The sequence below is a fragment of the Bombina bombina genome, chromosome 2, assembly GCF_027579735.1.
Source record: "Bombina bombina isolate aBomBom1 chromosome 2, aBomBom1.pri, whole genome shotgun sequence".
NCBI classification, from domain to species: Eukaryota; Metazoa; Chordata; class Amphibia; order Anura; family Bombinatoridae; genus Bombina; species Bombina bombina.
The window spans coordinates 306562745-306583109 of NC_069500.1; the positions used below are offsets into that span (position 1 = coordinate 306562745).

At 38.6% G+C, this 20365-nt stretch overlaps 1 protein-coding gene across 1 annotated transcript in view; it reads right to left on the reverse strand.

Moving 5' to 3' along the window:
• The window catches only part of LOC128648765 (alpha-aminoadipic semialdehyde dehydrogenase-like), a 283737-nt gene that overhangs the window by 47500 nt on the left and 215872 nt on the right, over positions 1-20365 (reverse strand). The window contains 2 exon segments of the mRNA XM_053701624.1: positions 11861-11921; positions 11923-11935. Coding sequence (XP_053557599.1) covers positions 11861-11921; positions 11923-11935 — 74 coding nt within the window.

Sequence of the window (20365 nt, forward strand, 5' to 3'; positions counted from 1 at the left end):
TCAGATCCTGATGGAAAAAAGGACCTTAGTGACAGAAGGTCTGGTCTTAACGGAAGAGTCCACGTTGGCAAGAGGCCATCCGGACAAGATCCGCATACCAAAACCTGTGAGGCCATGCCGGAGCTACCAGCAGAACAAACGAGCATTCCTTCAGAATCTTGGAGATTACTCTTGGAAGAAGAACTAGAGGCGGAAAGATATAGGCAGGATGATACTTCCAAGGAAGTGATAATGCATCCACTGCCTCCGCCTGAGGATCCCGGGATCTGGACAGATACCTGGGAAGTTTCTTGTTTAGATGGGACGCCATCAGATCTATTTCTGGAAGTTCCCACATTTGAACAATCTGAAGAAATACCTCTGGGTGAAGAGACCATTCGCCCGGATGCAACGTTTGGCGACTGAGATAATCCGCTTCCCAATTTGTCTACACCTGGGATATGAACCGCAGAGATTAGACAGGAGCTGGATTCCGCCCAAACCAAAATTCGAGATACTTCTTTCATAGCCAGAGGACCTGTGAGTCCCTCCTTGATGATTGATGTATGCCACAGTTGTGACATGTCTGTCTGAAAACAAATGAACGATTCTCTCTTCAGAAGAGGCCAAAACTGAAGAGCTCTGAAAATTGCACGGAGTTCCAAATATTGATCGGTAATCTCACCTCCTGAGATTCCCAAACTCCTTGTGCCGTCAGACGATCCCCCACACAGCTCCCCAACCTGTGAGACTTGCATCTGTTGAAATTACAGTCCAAGTCGGAAGCACAAAAGAAGCCCCCTGAATTAAACGATGGTGATCTGTCCACCATGTTAGAGAGTGTCGAACAATCGGTTTTAAAGATATCTTCGTGTAATCCTTGCACCATTGCTTCAGCATACAGAGCTGAAGAGGTCGCATGTGAAAACGAGCAAAGGGGATCGCGTCCGATGCAGCAGTCATAAGACCTAGAATTTCCATGCATAAGGCTACCGAAGGGAATGATTGTGACTGAAGGTTTCGACAAGCTGCAATCAACTTTAGACGTCTCTTGTCTGTTAAAGACAGAGTCATGGACACTGAATCCATCTGGAAACCCAGAAAGGTTACCCTTGTCTGAGGAATCAAAGAACTTTTTGGTAAATTGATCCTCCAACCATGATCTTGAAGAAACAACACAAGTCGATTCGTATGAGATTCTGCTAAAATGTAAAGACTGAGCAAGTACCAAGATATCGTCCAAATAAGGAAATACCACAATACCCTGTTCTCTGATTACAGACAGCAGGGCACCGAGAACCTTTGTAAAAATTCTTGGAGCTGTAGCTAGGCCAAACGGCAGAGCCACAAACTGATAATGCTTGTCCAGAAACGAGAATCTCAGGAACTGATAATGATCTGGATGAATCGGAATATGCAGATATGCATCCTGTAAATCTATTGTGGACATATAATTCCCTTGCTGAACAAAAGGTAAGATAGTCCTTACAGTTACCATCTTGAATGTTGGTATCCTTACATAATGATTCAATATTTTTAGATCCAGAACTGGTCTGAAAGAATTCTCCTTCTTTGGTACAATGAAGAGATTTGAATAAAACCCCATCCCCTGTTCCGGAACTGGAACTGGCATAATTACTCCAGTCAACTCTAGATCTGAAACACATTTCAGAAATGCTTGAGCTTTTACTGGATTTACTGGGACACGGGAAAGAAAAAATCTCTTTGCAGGAGGTCTCAACTTGAAACCAATTCTGTACCCTTCTGAAACAATGCTCTGAATCCAAAGATTGTGAACAGAATTGATCCAAATTTCCTTGAAAAAAACGTAACCTGCCCCCTACCAGCTGAGCTGGAATGAGGGGCAGCACCTTCATGTGGACTTAGAAGCAGGCTTTGCCTTTCTAGCTGGCTTGGATTTATTCCAGACTGGAGATGGTCTCCAAACTGAAACTGCTCCTGAGGATGAAGGATCAGGCTTTTGTTCTTTGTTGAAACGAAAGGAACGAAAACGATTATTAGCCCTGTTTTTACCTTTAGATTTTTTATCCTGTGGTAAAAAAGTTCCTTTCCCACCAGTAACAGTTGAAATAATGGAATCCAACTGAGAACCAAATAATTTGTTACCCTGGAAAGAAATGGAAAGTAAAGTTGATTTAGAAGCCATATCAGCATTCCAAGTTTTAAGATACACCCCTCACCATAAAGCTCTTCTAGCTAAAATAGCTAGAGACATAAACCTGACATCAACTCTGATAATATCAAAAATGGCATCACAGATAAAATTATTAGCATGCTGAAGAAGAATAATAATATCATGAGAATCACGATGTGTTACTTGTTGCGCTAAAGTTTCCAACCAAAAAGTTGAAGCTGCAGCAACATCAGCCAAAGATATAGCAGGTCTAAGAAGATTACCTGAACACAGATAAGCTTTTCTTAGAAAGGATTCAATTTTCCTATCTAGAGGATCCTTAAACGAAGTACCATCTGACGTAGGAATAGTAGTACGTTTAGCAAGGGTAGAAATAGCCCCATCAACTTTAGGGATCTTGTCCCAAAATTCTAATCTGTCAGACGGCACAGGATATAATTGCTTAAAACGTTTAGAAGGAGTAAATGAATTACCCCTAATTATCCCATTTTTTGGAAATTACTGCAGAAATAGCATTAGGAACAGGAAAAACTTCTGGAATAACCACAGGAGCTTAAATACCTTATCTAAACGTTTAGAATTAGTATCAAGAGGACCAGAATCCTCTATTTCTAAAGCAATTAGTACTTCTTTAAGTAAAGAACGAATAAATTCCATTTTAAATAAATATGAAGATTTATCAGCATCAACCTCTGAGACAGAATCCTCTGAACCAGAGGAATCATCAGAATCAGAATGATGATGTTCATTTAAAAATTCATCTGTAGGGAGAGAAGTTTTAAAAGATTTTTTACGTTTACTAGAAGGAGAAATAACAGACATAGCCTTCTTTATGGATTCAGAAACAAAATCTCTTATATTATCAGGAACATTCTGCACCTTAGATGTTGAAGGAACTGCAACAGGCAATGGTACTTTACTAAAGGAAATATTATCTGCTTTAACAAGTTTGTCATGACAATCAATACAAACAACAGCTGGAGGAATAGCTACCAAAAGTTTACAGCAGATACACTTAGCTTTGGTAGATTCAGCACTTGACAGCGATTTTCCTGTAGTATCTTCTGACTCAGATGCAACGTGAGACATCTTGCAATATGTAAGAGAAAAAACAACATATATATAAAGCAAAATTGATCAAATTCCTTAAATGACAGTTTCAGGAATGGGAAAAAAATGCCAAAGAACAAGCTTCTAGCAACCAGAAGCAATAAAAAAATGAGACTTAAATAATGTGGAGACAAAAGCGACGCCCATATTTTTTCGCGCCAAATAAGACGCCCACATTATTTGGCGCCTAAATGCTTTTTGGCGCCAAAAATGACGCCACATCCGGAACGCCGACATTTTTGGCGCAAAATAACGTCAAAAAAATGACGCAACCTTCCGGCGACACGTATGACGCCGGAAACGGAAATAGAATTTTTGCGCCAAAAAAGTCCGCGCCAAGAATGACGCAACAAAATGAAGCATTTTCAGCCCCCGCGAGCCTAACAGCCCACAGGGAAAAAGTCAAATTTTAAGGTAAGAAAAATGTTAAATTAAAATGCATTATCCCAAATATGAAACTGACTGTCTGAAAATAAGGAAAGTTGAACATTCTGAGTCAAGGCAAATAAATGTTTGAATACATATATTTAGAACTTTATAAACAAAGTGCCCAACCATAGCTTGGAGTGTCACAGAAAATAAGACTTACTTACCCCAGGACACTCATCTACATATAGCAGATAGCCAAACCAGTACTGAAACGAGAATCAGCAGAGGTAATGGTATATATAAGAGTATATCGTCGATCTGAAAAGGGAGGTAAGAGATGAATCTCTACGACCGATAACAGAGAACCTATGAAATAGACCCCGTAGAAGGAGATCACTGCATTCAAATAGGCAATACTCTCCTCACATCCCTCTGACATTCACTGCACGCTGAGAGGAAAACCGGGCTCCAACTTGCTGCGGAGCGCATATCAACGTAGAATCTAGCACAAACTTACTTCACCACCTCCATCGGAGGCAAAGTTTGTAAAACTGAATTTTGGGTGTGGTGAGGGGTGTATTTATAGGCATTTTGAGGTTTGGGAAACTTTGCCCCTCCTGGTAGGAATGTATATCCCATACGTCACTAGCTCATGGACTCTTGCTAATTACATGAAAGAAAACTCCTTTTCCTCCAGTGATAGTTGAAATAATAGAATCCAACTGAGAACCAAATAAATTATTACCTTGGAAAGAAAGAGATAGTAATCTAGATTTAGATGTCATATCAGCATTCCAAGATTTAAGCCACAAAGCTCTTCTAGCTAATACAGCTAAAGACATGGATCTAACATCAATTTTGATATAAAAAATGGCATCACAAATAAAATGATTAGCATGTTGCAGTAAGCGAGTAATGCTAGATATGTCAAGATCCAATTCTCGTTGCGCTAAATTCTCCAACCAAAAAGTTGAGGCAGCCGCAACATCAGCCAAAGAAATAGCAGGTCTGAGAAGATGACCTGAATATAAATAGGCCTTCCTTAGATAAGATTCAAGCTTCCTATCTAAAGGATCCTTAAAGGAAGTAATATCTTCCATAGGAATAGTGGTACGTTATCAAGAGTAGAAATAGCCCCATCAACTTTGGGGATTTTTTTCCCAGAAACTCTATAGATTTTGCTGGTAAAGGATACAATTTTTTTAAACCTTGAAGAAGGAATAAAAGAAGTACCTGGCTTATTCCATTCCCTAGAAATCATATCAGAAATAGCCTCAGGAATAGGAAAAACCCCTGGGGAAACCACAGGAGGTTTAAAAACAGCATTTAAACGTTTATTAGACTGAACGTCAATAGGACTGGTTACCTCAATATCCAAAGTAATTAACACTTCTTTTAATAAAGAACGCATATACTCTATTTTAAATAAATAAGTAGATTTGTCAATGTCTGAGGAAGGATCTTCTGAATCAGATAGATCCTCATCAGAAGAGGATAAATCATTATGTTGCTGGTCATTTGAAATTTCATCAGCTAAATTAGAAGTTTTAAAAGACCTTTTACGTTTATTAGAAGGTGGAAATGCAGACAAAGCCTTCAGAATAGAATCAGAAACAAATTCTTTAAAATTTACAGGTATATCATGTACATTAGAAGTTGAAGGAACTGCAACTGACAATGTACTATTACTGATGGAAACATTATCTGCATGTAAAAGTTTATCATGACAACTATTACAAATGACATTTGGTGGAATAATTGCTACACTTTTACAACAAATGCACTTAGCTTGGTAGACCCGATGTCAGGCAGCAATGTTCCAGCAGAAACTTCTGAGACAGGATCAGATTGGGACATCTTGCTCAATGTAAGAGAAAAAACAACATATAAAGCAAAATTATCTATTTCCTTATATGACAGTTTCAGGAATGAGAAAAAATGCAAAAGCATAGGCCTCTGATAGAGAAAAAAGCAAGAGGCAAACATCAATGGGGTATTGAAATAATGAAAAAAAAAATCTGGCGCCAAGTATGACGCACAACATAACGTAAACTTTTTTGGCGCCAAAAATAACACACTCGCGTCACTAATGACGCCGCCGTGTGAAAGGCCTCGGCGTCACGTATGACGCCGGAAATGACGAAGTTGCGTCATAAACGTATTTTTTCGCACCAAAAATATTTTCGCGCCAAGAATGACGCAATAAAGTTTAGCATTTGACGCACCCGTGGACCTAATACCCGCAATAGCAAGAAGTAGTCAATTGAAAAAAAGACTAAACCCCAGGTAAGAAAAAATGTTCTTAAAATGTTTAAATTCCCCAAATATGAAACTGACAGTCTGCTGAAGGAAATACATGAACCTGACTCATGGCAAATATAAGTAAAATACATATATTTAGAACTTTATATAAATGCATAAAGTGCCAAACCATAGCTGAGGTGTCTTAAGTAATAAAAAACATACTTACAAAAAGACACCTATCCACATATAGCAGATTGCCAAACCAGTACTAAAACAGTTATTAGTAGAGGTAATGGTAAATTGAGAGTATATCGTCGATCTGAAAAGGGAGGTAGGAGATGAATCTCTACGACCGATAACAGAGAACCTATGAAATACTCCCTTCACGTCCCTCTGACATTCGCTGTACTCTGAGAGGAATCAGGCTTCAACAATGCTGAGAAGCGCATATCAACGTAGAAATCTTAGCACAAACTTACTTCACCACCTCAATAGAAGGCAAAGTTTGTAAAACTGAATTGTGGGTGTGGTGAGGGGTGTATTTATAGGCATTTTGAGGTTTGGGATACTTTGCCCCTCCTGGTAGGATTGTATATCCCATATGTCACTAGCTCATGGACTCTTGGCAATTACATGAAAGAAACAGATGCTGCTCCTTAGGTGTGGCAGGTAAGGCACCCCCTGCTATGGACCTGTAGGAAAAGAAAGAACAGAGTAATTAACTCTGGCTTTCTACATAGGGGTAGCAAAGTGTTAAAAGTAAAGCAAAGACTTCCTCGCCGTCTTTTAACTGCTAAAAGCCAACACTCTTACTCAAGAGATTGAGATGGGCACAGCTAGACCCCAATCCTTGCTTGCAGGGAAAAGTACCCATAAAAGGATTAAATATCTTTATACACAACATCGCACATCCTCCATTGACAGAGGCAGAGAGAATGACTGGGGGTTATGGGTAAGGCAGTTACACTTAACAGCTTTGCTGGGGTGCGCTTTGCCTCCTCCTGCTGGCCAGGAGTTGAATATCCCACTAGCAATTGGAATGACGTTGTGGACTCTCCATGTCATGGGAAAGAAATTACTTAAACTTTTGAATAATATAGGAAATATCTATTAATAATAAGATTATGGTTAGCAACAGTGCTATATATGCCTTACTGTGAACCCTTTCATTAGATCAAAATATCTTGGTGTCAACCAGTCCCATCTGGGCAAATCAGAAAAGATAAACATAAAACATAGATAATGGTGAAAGCGAACGAAATCGTAAATGCTTCTGCGCAACTTCAAAGTACTCTGATAAGTACCAAATAGTCTTTAAATAATGTCTTAGCAACAAATAATAAATAAATAGATGAATAAATGAGATTTGTCTTTAGGTCAAATAAAATACATCCAAATATGGAAAGAGTATAGGTGTCCTCTTACCGAAGATTACCTCAATCATATGAGGTAATGTGTGGTCACATAGTTAATGTTGTGGGTCTGTAGTCTGTCGCTGCTGTTGCCTGTTCCTTCAGTGCAGACTTGTGTATGGTAGTCCTTTGTCTGGAACTTCCTGGATCTTGTGCTTGAGTCTAGATATCTCTTGGCTGTATGGTAGTTTTCGTCCTAGGGTCTTTCCCAAATGTCTCAGATGGAAGGGTAGGAAGAAAACAAAGAAAACATAGCGTAATCCAGTAAAAAATATGTATATTTATTTACAATAAAAAGATAGGAATCGCACTCACATACAGTACCCTCAATCAGGTATGAGGTAAGTATAGGCACATCAAATAATAGAAATACACAGGCAAGTTATGCTTCAATTGTCTTTCATTGGTTGGAAAACTTCCTCTTGTAAAGTAGGTACAAGCAAATAGCCCCACAGTATCACTATGTCAGAGTATGTGTAATGGGTCTGAGGGTATAGATCATAACAGTTTGTCTCCAAAACTCATGGGCATGAATTGTAAGCCAGATGTTGTTTTTAACAATTACATATGCAGTCAAATTTTGTAGCTAAAAGTGTCAAATCTCATCCAATCTTGGTTTAGAACCTATGTGCTGGGAGAGCTCCGACCGTCTGCAGCAGGTCGGAGTATTGTCTAAGACACAAATACCCAGCTGAGGTGCAGGGGGTCTAACACCGCTGACCGAATGAGCGTGGGAGCGGGTTAACAAAGTAGCGACGGTTCACACTAAGAGTAAACGTGAGGAAACAGTACTGCCACACCTGGAGAGCCTTACATGTTTTGAAGTTTCATCTACTTCTTCGTCAGAGGCGATGTGTAGTACTGTATAACCGGCATTCTTTTAAACGAGCTAGGTGGGCGTGTTTCCTCACGTTTACGTGTGACATCATACGCAGTGTGTCTAGAATGGCCAATGGGAGAAACTGTGTCTTGGTCTCTAATGGCAACGGGAGTTCCATGTGACATCATACGCAGCGTGTCTAGAATGGCCAATGGGAGAAACTGTGTCTCGGTCTCTAATGGCAATGGGAGTTCAGTGTTTTTCTTAATAATAATGATAATAATACGGACCTGTGTATTTGATAGTGCGTCCTCTACGGGGCTTTATATGGTGCATATATGTAAGGTAGAGCATACCAAGGGACAGGTCTCTGAAATCAATGCCGTAGATGGCCGTGGGAACGATTGCAATATGACAGTTAGAAACTAAGCTGTGTTGAAGTATAACACTGGGTGAATCAAACTTTAGGTGCCTTAGTAAAGGCTTTTCAAAACAAAAAACACCTATATTGCATGAATTGTTGTAGTGCCGTGGAGCCCGTTTGTGGGCAAGAGGGAAATGAAACTGCTAATGTGAGTTAAAATCAAATGATTTTCTATATGTAGGTGATTCTTAAAAAACACACTTATGGTGACACTACGAGGTCCTTGTAATGCTAAAAAATAGCTTGTTCTAATGTAAATTAGGAAAAGCTTGCTATCCCTATATGGACTACTAAAAACTAGAAATATATGTAAATGTAAAGATGGTGAGGTACAAATACAGGCTGCTGTCTGTGAATGCTTCTACTGAAAGGCGCCTGGGGACCAATGGTAGAAAGAACCTAGATAAGTTGTATGGCAATGAAAGATCTCATCACATACTTTTCTGAAGATAGTATAGTTGTTAAAAAAAAGGGGGGCTCTGGCCTAATAAAAACTGTGGGTACTTTCAGTTGGGTATGTTATCTGTTCTTACTGTATGAAATGCTGGTTAATAGTTTAAAAAAACCTTTTTACTATAGAGTATGATATCCAAGCCACAGGGTAGTGACTTAGTGAGATACATACCAGAGGTTCTCCGTGATAGTGTTTTATGGGGATTGAGGTATAAGTTTTTTCACAAGAAGGCCACTAGGTCTATATCTTCATTCAGGCCCATTGGTGCCATTGTTCCCATGTAGTGGATCCAATAAGACTCTCGCTGTCTGAGTCTGCGGAATCTATCCCCTCCTCTTGATGGAACCACTACATGTTCTAAAATAGTGCCTTTTAGGAGGCTAGGATCCTGCTGGTGAGTCCATTTAAAATGTCTAGAGAGGCTATGGTTTTTATAACCATATTCTATGTTGTTCAAGTGTTCAAGCAGTCTGGTTTTGTATGACCTCTTGGTGCGCCCTATGTATTGAAGACCACAAGGGCATTCCAAGAGGTACACCACGAAAGTGGTCTTGCAGTTAGTCTATTAACTGTACACTTTTTGTCAGGAAAGGTTCTGGATTGTATTATCTTGGTTGGTTTTCTTGGGGTATACGCATGCTCACAGCCTTTGCAGTTAAAGAAACCTTTGCTTTTGTCCGTGAGCCAGTTATCTCTCATGTTATGTTTAATTTGGCTTGGAGCTAGCAATTGCTTGAAATTTTGTTTTTTTCTGAAGATAATTTTTGGGGTAACCCCTATTGAGTTTTTCAATAATGAATCTTGTTGGAGAATGGGCCAGTATTTCTTGAGGATTTTTTTGATCTCAGGCGCTGCTTCATTGTAGGTAGTGATCATTGTGGTTAAAAACAACATCTGGCTTACAATTCATGCCCATGAGTTTTGGAGACAAACTGTTATGATCTATACCCTCAGACCCCTTACACATACTCTGACATAGTGGTACTGTGGGGCTATTTGCTTGTACCTACTTTACAAGAGGAAGCTTTCCAACCAATGAAAGACAATTGATGCATAACTTGCCTGTGTATTTCTATTATTTGATGTGCCTATACTTACCTCATACCTGATTGAGGGTACTGCATGTTAGTGCGATTCCTATCTTTTTATTGTAAATAAATATACATATTTTTTACTGGATTACGCTATGTTTTCTTTGTTTTCTACCTACCCTTCCATCTGAGACATCTGGGAAAGACCCTAGGACGAAAACTACCATACAGCCAAGAGATATCTAGACTCAAGCACAAGATCCAGGAAGTTCGAGACAAAGGACTACCATACACAAGGCTGCACTGAAGGAACAGGCAACAGCAGCGACAGACTACAGACCCACAACATTAACTACGTGACCACACATTACCTCATATGATTGAGGAAATCTTCGGTAAGAGGACACCTATACTCTTTCCATATTTGGATGTATTTTATTTGACCTAAAGACAAATCTCATTTATTCATCTATTTATTTATTATTTGTTGCTAAGACATTATTTAAAGACTATTTGGTACTTATCAGAGTACTTTGAAGTTGCGCAGAAGCATTTACGATTTAGTTCGCTTTCACCATTATTTACCACAGTGTCAGGGGTACACTGAAAATCTTAACTTCTTGCTGCACTTTCACTTATATTATTGACTATTTATCATTCACCACCTTTTGGACTTACTGTTGTTGCGATTATTGTTATTTATTTTTACATCAGTAGTACTGAAGTGATTATCTACATCTTTTTGGGATCTACATATAGTGACATACACCCCTCTAACCTACACCCAGCATTTAGACTAATATACCTTCTTTTTGTGTTCCAACTTGAGCGCTGGTGTTTCTCCTTTATTTACCATAAAACATAGATCTAGTACATTTTTAAGTATATCCAAAAGAAAGCAGGTCTCTTCTTGAAGGTGCAATATTTGTGCATTGCACTGAGAACACAGTGCTCAGTTGAGTGGGGGCAGTGCTAAGGAATCCCCAAACAAGCCATGTACTGAGGGAGGAAAGCCTCAGCTTGATCCAACTCAAACATTTTAAAACCAGAACCGCCTTCAACAAGCAGTAGATGCTGAAATTTTATTTACTGGTTAAGTTTATACCCAGAAAACATAAAAAAGTGTTCATGAACTGAAGCTTAGTGCAACCAGTATATAATGACTTTCCTGAAGATGTTCATTAAAATATAGCAGGGTAGAAAACCTTTTCATAGTGTGCTCCCAAAAGGGGGGTAATCTTTTTTTTTTTGTTCATTGTAGCCTTTTTTCAGTTTCAAAAGGACATTAAAGGAACATTTTGTTCTTATAAATAATAGATATCAACACAAATTAATTGCTGATATATAGCATGGATTGGAAACAAAAGTTAATAAATTTCTACAATTAAAGCCAATGAAACAAAGCAGTAAGGTAGCCCTGGGGAGGAATGCCAGCAAATTTGCTTTGAAGTCCATCTTGGACACACAAGCCCTAGGCTCATCACCATTGAAATAACCTATTCCACTGTATGAACAACTTAATAAGAAATCTGCTTGCAATTATTTTTGAAGACAAGGAATGTAAATGGTTGAAAACGAAAATATTGATATTTGCCCATTTATATAAATTTCAAGAATGTTTAATTGAGAGCTAACTACTGCTGTATTATTATATGATTCAAAACAGCCTCTAATAGTCCTGCTACTTGCATGAACCTTAACCTGTGTCCTACAGAAAGTGACTGTATGGGAATATAAGGATAGGGAGAATATGCCAGCTAACTCTATAAAATAGTACCTTCATAATAAAATAGTGAGCCAACATTAATGCGCTTTACCAATATTTGGGATCCACAATAAATATGTTAAAAAAGGATGCATACCAAAAGCTCCACCAATTTCAGCACCACTAGTAGTAATGTTGACATTCACCAGTCCACAATCAAGATCCCTTCGGCCTAAAGTGAAAAAAATTGAGAATAAATTAAACATCCAGAGACCTACTAAAAAATAATCAGAATCAGCATGTATTTGCATAGCCACTGAAGATTTTTTACAAAATATCTGCAAGGAACACATTTCTGTATAATACATTTTATAAATTAAGCTTTTGAGAAGCTTTAACCCCTTAATGACCGAGGGACGTGCAGGGTACGTCCTCAAAAAAAAAGGCAGTTAACGCCTGAGGACGTACCCTGCACGTCCTAGGTGTGGAAAGCAGCTGGAAGCGATCCTGCTCGCTTCCAGCTGCTTTCCGGTTATTGCAGTGATGCCTCGATATGGAGGCATCCTGCAATAACTTTACATGGCCATCCGATGCAGAGAGAGCCACTCTGTGCCCTCCCCTGCACCGGACATCGATGGCCGGTATCGTTGGTGGGTGGGAGCCGACTTGGGAGGCGGGTGGGGGCGGCCATCGGTGTATCTTCTGACATCAAGGGGGGGGGCGGGATCGGAGGCGGGGGGCCGTTAGGGGGCGCGCAGGAGCGCGCACCGTGCACGGAGGTTGGCGGGTGGGCGCGTGCACGGGGCGGGGAGCGGGTGGGAACCGCTACAACTACGGAAAATATTGCTAGGAAAAAGGGCCAAATCTTGTTTGTGTAAAAGCACAAAAATAGATCGTGGAGGGGTGGGGGGTTGGTTTTGTGTGGGGGGAAGCTACACTACAGAAAATTTTAATAAAAATAAAAAAAAAACCCATAGACAGCCTGCCAGTACCCAAGATGGCGCATATTAAGTTAGAGTGGGAGGGTTATAGAGCTGTTTGGGGGGGATCAGTGAGGTTGGGGGCTAAGGGGGGGATAGTACACAGCAGCATATGTAAATATGCTTTTTAAAAACACACAAAAACAACAATTATAGCTTTTATTTTAGTACTGGCAGACTTTCTGCCAGTACTTAAGATGGCGGGGACAATTGTGGGGTGGGGGAGGGAAGAGAGCTGTTTGGGAGGGATCAGGGGGTCTGATGTTTCAGGTGGGAGGCTGAGCTCTACACTAAATGTGATATTAACCCTGCAAGCTCCCTATAAGCTACTTAATTAACCCCTTCACTGCTCGCCATAATACACGTGTGATGCGCAGCGGCATTTAGCGGCCTTCTAAATACCAAAAAGCAACGCCAAAGCCATATATGTCTGCTATTTCTGAACAAAGGGGATCCCAGAGAAGCATTTACAACCATTTGTGCCATAATTGCACAAGCTGTTTGTAAATGATTTCAGTGAGAAACCTAAAATTGTGAAAAATTTAACGTTTTTTTTAATTTGATCGCATTTGGCGGTGAAATGGTGGCATGAAATATACCAAAATGGGCCTAGATCAATACTTGGGGTTGTCTACTACACTACACTAAAGCTAAAATTACCCCAAAAAGCTCCCTACATGCTCCCTAATTAACCCCTTCACTGCTGGGCATAATACACGTGTGGTGCGCAGTGGCATTTAGTGGCATTCTAATTACCAAAAAGCAACACCAAAGCCAGATAAGTCTGCTATTTCTGAACAAAGGGGATCCCAGGAGAAGAATTTACAACCATTTGTGCCATAATTGCATAAGCTGTTTGTAAATAATTTCAGTGAGAATCCTAAAGTTTGTGAAAAAATTTGTGAAAAAGTGAAACAATTTTTTTTATTTGATCGCATTTGGCGGTGAAATGGTGGCATGAAATATACCAAAATTGGCCTAGATCAATACTTTGGGATGTCTACTAAAAAATAATATATACATGTCAATGGATATTCAGAGATTCCTGAAAGATATTAGTGTTCTAATGTAACTAGCGCTAATTTTGAAAAAAAAAATGGTTTGGAAATAGCAAAGTGCTATTTGTATTTATGGCCCTATAACTTGCAAAAAAAGCAAAGAACATGTAAACATTGGGTATTTCTAAACTCAGGACAAAATTTTAGAAACTATTTAGCATGGGTGTTTTTTGGTGGTTGTAGATGTGTAACAGATTTTGGGGGTCAAAGTTAGAAAAAAGTGTATTTTTTTTCAATTTTTCCTCATATTTTATAATTTTTTTATAGTAAATTATAAGAATATGATGAAAATAATGGTATCTTTAGAAAGTCCATTAATGGCGAGAAAAACGGTATATAATATGTGTGGGGAACAGTAAATGAGTAAGAGGAAAAATTACAGCTAAACACAAACACCGCAAAAATGTAAAAATAGCCTTGGTCCCAAACGGACAGAAAATGGAAAAGTGCTGCGGTCATTAAGGGGTTAAAGTTGATTTTTTTTTTTTTTTTTACAACTTAAATCTAATAACTTAAATCTAAATTGTTTGCATAATTTAACAGTATTGATTCTTGGCTAAACCATATATACACTTTACACAGCCAGTAGTGATCAGTTCAGTTGCTATAACTCCCTAAACTATAGAAAAACTCTGTTGACATTTTCCATGTCATAATGTTATAATGAAAGCACTTATAATCAAATCTTCAGGAGAAAAACAAAACGACAAATATCTATGAATTTTTATTATATCATAATGTAATTCATATTAATAATTAAAATTAAATATAAAAATAACACCATAGAATATTTATAGGAACAGCAATCATCCTGAACAAACGTCATTAAGATCATATGGGGAACCTAGAAAATATAAGTAAAAAAAGTGCATATTACTACAAAAAATAATAAGTTATGATTGCCTGATAAATTAATTTATTCATGGTGGTGAAAACCAACTATACATTACTAATGGAAATTACTCTTCTCTACCACTAGGAGGAGGGCAAAGATTCCCAAATTCGAGAGCTCTATAAAAACCCCTCCTACCTCACACATAACCTTAGTCTAAAGTATAGCCAAGCAAGTGAGGGGTAAGAAAAAGGAATTAAGGAGCCATAAATGGAGAAAAGGAATAAAGATGTGCTGAAGATAAATCTAACCCCCCAAAACAAAAGGGTCGGGTCTCGTAGAGTCTCACCACCATAAAGAAATGAATTTATCAAGTAAGCGGGAAATTATGTTTCTTTCATACAGGTGGAGAGAGACCACAATCCATTACTCATGGGAACTAATACCCAAGCTGTGTAGTCCACGAGCATTAACATTAAATGGAGGGATTTTAAAAACATATTCACTAAGAAAAAAAAATCCATAACCCCAAAAAATGATTATATTTTTTTTTTTTAAACTACACTTAAGTACAGGCATAACCATCAAACTGACACAACTGCCTGAAGAACATTCTACCAAGGCTGCTTTAGAAGAAGCGAAAACATCTATAATGGTAGAATTTAGCAAACGTATGCAAAGATCAAGTAGCTCCTTGCAAATTTGATCAACTGAAGCCTCAAATCTTAAAGAAGTGGCAACTGACCTAGTAGGACTGAGCAGTAATCTGGTGTGGTGACTGATCTGCCTCCAAATAAGCTCTGTGAATGAAAAGTTTTAACCAACAGGCTAAAGAGATAGCAGAGGCCTTCTGACCTTTCCTAAACCCAGAAAAAAGAACAAACTAGAAGTTTGTCTAAAATCCTTAGTAGCATCAACATAATATTTAAATGCCCTAACAACATCGAGAGAATGCAAAGATCTTTCAGAAGCATTCTTCGTATTAGGACACAATGAAATAACAATCACTATGCAAAAGTTATCTGAAGAAACAACCTTAGGTAAAAAAATGTAATGTCCATAAAACAGCCTTATCCTGATGAAAAATCAAATAAGGGTGTTTACAAAAAGAGCATACAAATCAGAAACTCTTCTAGCAGAAGATATAACCATAAGAAATAACACTTTAAAGAAAGTAATTTATCGTCCATTTGCATAGGTTCAAAAGGAGGAGCCTGCAAAATTCTTAACACTAGGTAAAGATACCAAGGAGGAGAAATAGGCTTCATAACGGGTTTAATACGAATCAAAGCCTAAACAAAGCAATAAACATCCGGAAGAATAGCAATCTTTCTGTGGAAAAAAACTGAAAGAGCTGAAATCTGCCCTTTTAGAGAACTAGCAGATATACCTTTATTTAGGCCATCCTGCACTGAAAGAATCCTAGGAATCCTGAAAAGAATACCAGGAAAAAAACATGATTTATACATGAGGTGTAAAAAGGAGTAAAAAGCATACAAAAAAAAGAGGAACTAGGAAAATAATATTTGTATACAAAAAAAAATATAACCACCAAAAACAGGGTGGGGCCTCATGGACTCTTGCCATTATGAAAGAAATGAATTTATCAGGTAAGTTCTTACATATATTATGTTTTCTTTCATGTAAATGGCAAGAGTCCATGAGCTAGTGACGTATGGGTTAAAATACCCAAGAGAATCTAGAGAGGGATAAAATAAAAACAGCTATGTCCACTGAGAAATAAATCCAAACAAAAAAATATGGTTTTCTTATAAATTTAAGAAAAAAAAACGTAAAATATAAGCAGAAGAATCAAACTGAGACAGCTGCCTGAAGACCTTTTCTACCAAAGACTGCTTTAGAAGAAGCAAATACATTGAAATGGTAAAATGTAGTAAATGTGTGCAAAAAAGACCAAGTTGCTGCTTTGGAAATCTGATCAACTGAAGCGTCATTCTTAGAAGCCCAAGAAGTGGCCACTAATCTAGTTGAATGAGCCGTAATTCTCTAAGGCGGAAACTGCCCCGCCACCAAGTAAGCCTTGTGAATCAAAAGCTTTAACCAAAATGTCAAAGAAATGGCAGAGGCTTTCTGACCTTTCCTAGAACCAAAAAAAGCAACAAATAGACTAGAAGTCTTCCTGAAATCTTTAGTGGCCTAAACATAGTATTTCAAAGCTCTTACCACATCCAAAAAGTGTAAGATTTTCTCAAGAGAATTCTTAGGATTCGGACACAAGGAAGGAACAACAATTTCCCTACTAATGTTATTAGAATTCACAACCTTAGGAAGAAATTAAAACGAAGTCCGCAAAAACATAATTTATGTAAGAACTTACCTGATAAATTAATTTCTTTCATATTAGCAAGAGTCCATGAGCTAGTGACGTATGGGATATAAATTCCTACCAGGAGGGGCAAAGTTTCCCAAACCTCAAAATGCCTACAAATACACCCCTCACCACACCCACAATTCAGGTTTAACGAATAGCCAAGAAGTGGGGGTGATAAGAAAGGAGCGAAAGCATCAAAATAAGGAATTGGAATAATTGTGCTTTATACAAAAAAATCATAACCACCACAAAAAAGGGTGGGCCTCATGGACTCTTGCAAATATGAAAGAAATGAATTTATCAGGTAAGTTCTTACATAAATTATGTTTTCTTTCATGTAATTAGCAAGAGTCCATGAGCTAGTGACGTATGGATAACAAATACCCAAGATGTGGAATTTCCACGCAAGAGTCACTAGAGAGGGAGGGATAAAATAAAGACAGCCAATTCCGCTGAAAAATAATAATCCACAACCCAAAACAAAAGTTTTAATCTCAATAATGAAAAAACTGAAATTATAAGCAGAAGAAATCAAACTGAAACAGCTGCCTGAAGTACTTTTCTACCAAAAACTGCTTCAGAAGAAGAAAACACATCAAAATGGTAGAATTTAGGTAAAAGTATGCAAAGAAGGACCAAGTTGCTGCTTTGCAAATCTGATCATCAGAAGCTTCATTCCTAAACGCCCAGGAAGTAGAAACTGACCTAGTAGAATGAGCCGTAATTCTTTGAGGCGGGGAATTACCCGACTCTACATAAGCATGATGAATCAAAGACTTTAACCAAGACGCCAAAGAAATGGCGGAGGCCTTCTGACCTTTTCTGGACCCAGAAAAGATAACAAATAGACTAGAAGTCTTTCTAAAATCTTTAGCAGCTTCAACATAATATTTCAAAGCTCTTACTACATCCAAAGAATGTAAAGATTTCTCCTTTGAATTCGTAGGATTAGGACACAAAGAAGGAACAATAATTTCTCTACTAATGTTGTTAGAATTCACAACCTTAGGTAAAAATTTAAAAGAAGTCCGCAACACTGCCTTATCCTGATGAAAAATCAGAAAAGGAGATTCACAAGAAAGAGCAGATAACTCAGAAACTCTTCTAGCAGAAGAGATAGCCAAAGGAACAGAACTTTCCAAGAAAGTAATTTAATGTCCAGAGGAATGCATAGGTTCAAACGGAGGGGCTTGTAAAGCCCTCAGAACCAAATTAAGACTCCAAGGAGGAGAGATTGACTTAATGACAGGCTTGATACGAACCAAAGCCTGTACAAAACAATGAATATCAGGAAGATTAGCAATCTTTCTGTGAAAAAGAACAGAAAGAGCAGAGATTTGTCCTTTCAAGGAACTTGCAGACAAACCTTTGTCCAAACCATCCTGAAGAAACTGTAAAATTCTAGGAATTCTAAAAGAATGGCAGGAGAATTTATGAGAAGAACACCAAGAAATGTAAGTCTTCCAGACTCTATAATAAATCCTTCTAGACACAGATTTACGAGCCTGTAACATAGTATTAATTACTGAGTCAGAGAAACCTCTATGACTAAGAATCAAGCGTTCAATTTCCATACCTTCAAATTTAATGATTTGAGATCCTGATGGAAAAAAGGGCCTTGAGATAGAAGGTCTGGTCTTAACGGAAGAGTCCAAGGTTGGCAACTGGCCATCCGAATGAGATCCGCATACCAAAACCTGTGAGGCCATGCTGGAGCCACCAGCAGTACAAACGAATGTTCCATTAGAATTTTGGAAATCACTTTTGGAAGAAGAACTAGAGGCGGAAAGATATAGGCAGGATGATAATTCCAAGGAAGCGACAACGCGTCCACTGCCTCCGCCTGAGGATCCCTGGATCTGGACAGATACCTGGGAAGTTTCTTGTTTAGATGAGAGGCCATCAGATCTATTTCTGGAAGTCCCCAGATTTGAACAATCTGAAGAAATACCTCTAGGTGAAGGGACCATTCGCCCGGATGTAACGTCTGGCGACTGAGATAATCCACTTCCCAATTGTCTACACCTGCGATGTGAACCGCAGAGATTAGACAGGAGCTGGATTCCGCCCATACAAGTATCCGAGATACTTCTTTCATAGCCTGAGGACTGTGAGTCCCACCCTGATGATTGACATATGCCACGGTTGTGACATTGTCTGTCTGAAAACAAATAAACAATTCTCTCTTCAGAAGAGGCCAGAACTGAAGAGCTCTGAAAATCGCACAGAGTTCCAAAATGTTGATTGGTAATCTCGCCTCCTGAGATTCCCAAACCCCCTGCGCTGTCAGAGATCCCCATACAGCTCCCCAACCTGACAGACTCGCATCTGTTGAGATCACAGTCCAGGTTGGACGAACAAAAGAAGCCCCTTGAACTAAACGATGGTGATCTATCCACCACGTCAGAGAGTGTCGTACATTGGGATTTAAGGATATTAATTGTGATATCTTTGTAAAATCCCTGCACCATTGGTTCAGCATACAAAGCTGAAGAGCTCGCATGTGAAAACGAGCAAAGGGGATCGCGTCCGATGCAGCAGTCATGAGACCTAGAATTTCCATGCATAAAGCTACCGAAGGGAATGATTGAGACTGAAGGTTTCGACAGGCTGAAACCAATTTCAGACGTTTCTTTTCTGTTAGAGACAAGGTCATGGACACTGAATCTATTTGAAAACCCAAAAAACATAATTTATGTAAGAACTTACCTGATAAATTCATTTCTTTCATATTAACAAGAGTCCATGAGCTAGTGACGTATGGGATATACATTCCTACCAGGAGGGGCAAAGTTTCCCAAACCTTAAAATGCCTATAAATACACCCCTCACCACACCCACAAATCAGTTTAACGAATAGCCAAGAAGTGGGGTGATAAGAAAAAAAGTGCGAAGCATATAAAATAAGGAATTGGAATAATTGTGCTTTATACAAAAAAAATCATAACCACCACAAAAAAGGGTGGGCCTCATGGACTCTTGTTAATATGAAAGAAATGAATTTATCAGGTAAGTTCTTACATAAATTATGTTTTCTTTCATGTAATTAACAAGAGTCCATGAGCTAGTGACGTATGGGATAATGACTACCCAAGATGTGGATCTTTCCACACAAGAGTCACTAGAGAGGGAGGGATAAAATAAAGACAGCCAATCCTGCTGAAAATAATCCACACCCAAAATAAAGTTTAACGAAAAACATAAGCAGAAGATTCAAACTGAAACCGCTGCCTGAAGAACTTTTCTACCAAAAACTGCTTCAGAAGAAGAAAATACATCAAAATGGTAGAATTTAGTAAAAGTATGCAAAGAGGACCAAGTTGCTGCTTTGCAGATCTGGTCAACCGAAGCTTCATTCCTAAACGCCCAGGAAGTAGATACTGACCTAGTAGAATGAGCTGTAATTCTCTGAGGCGGAATTTTACCCGACTCAACATAGGCAAGATGAATTAAAGATTTC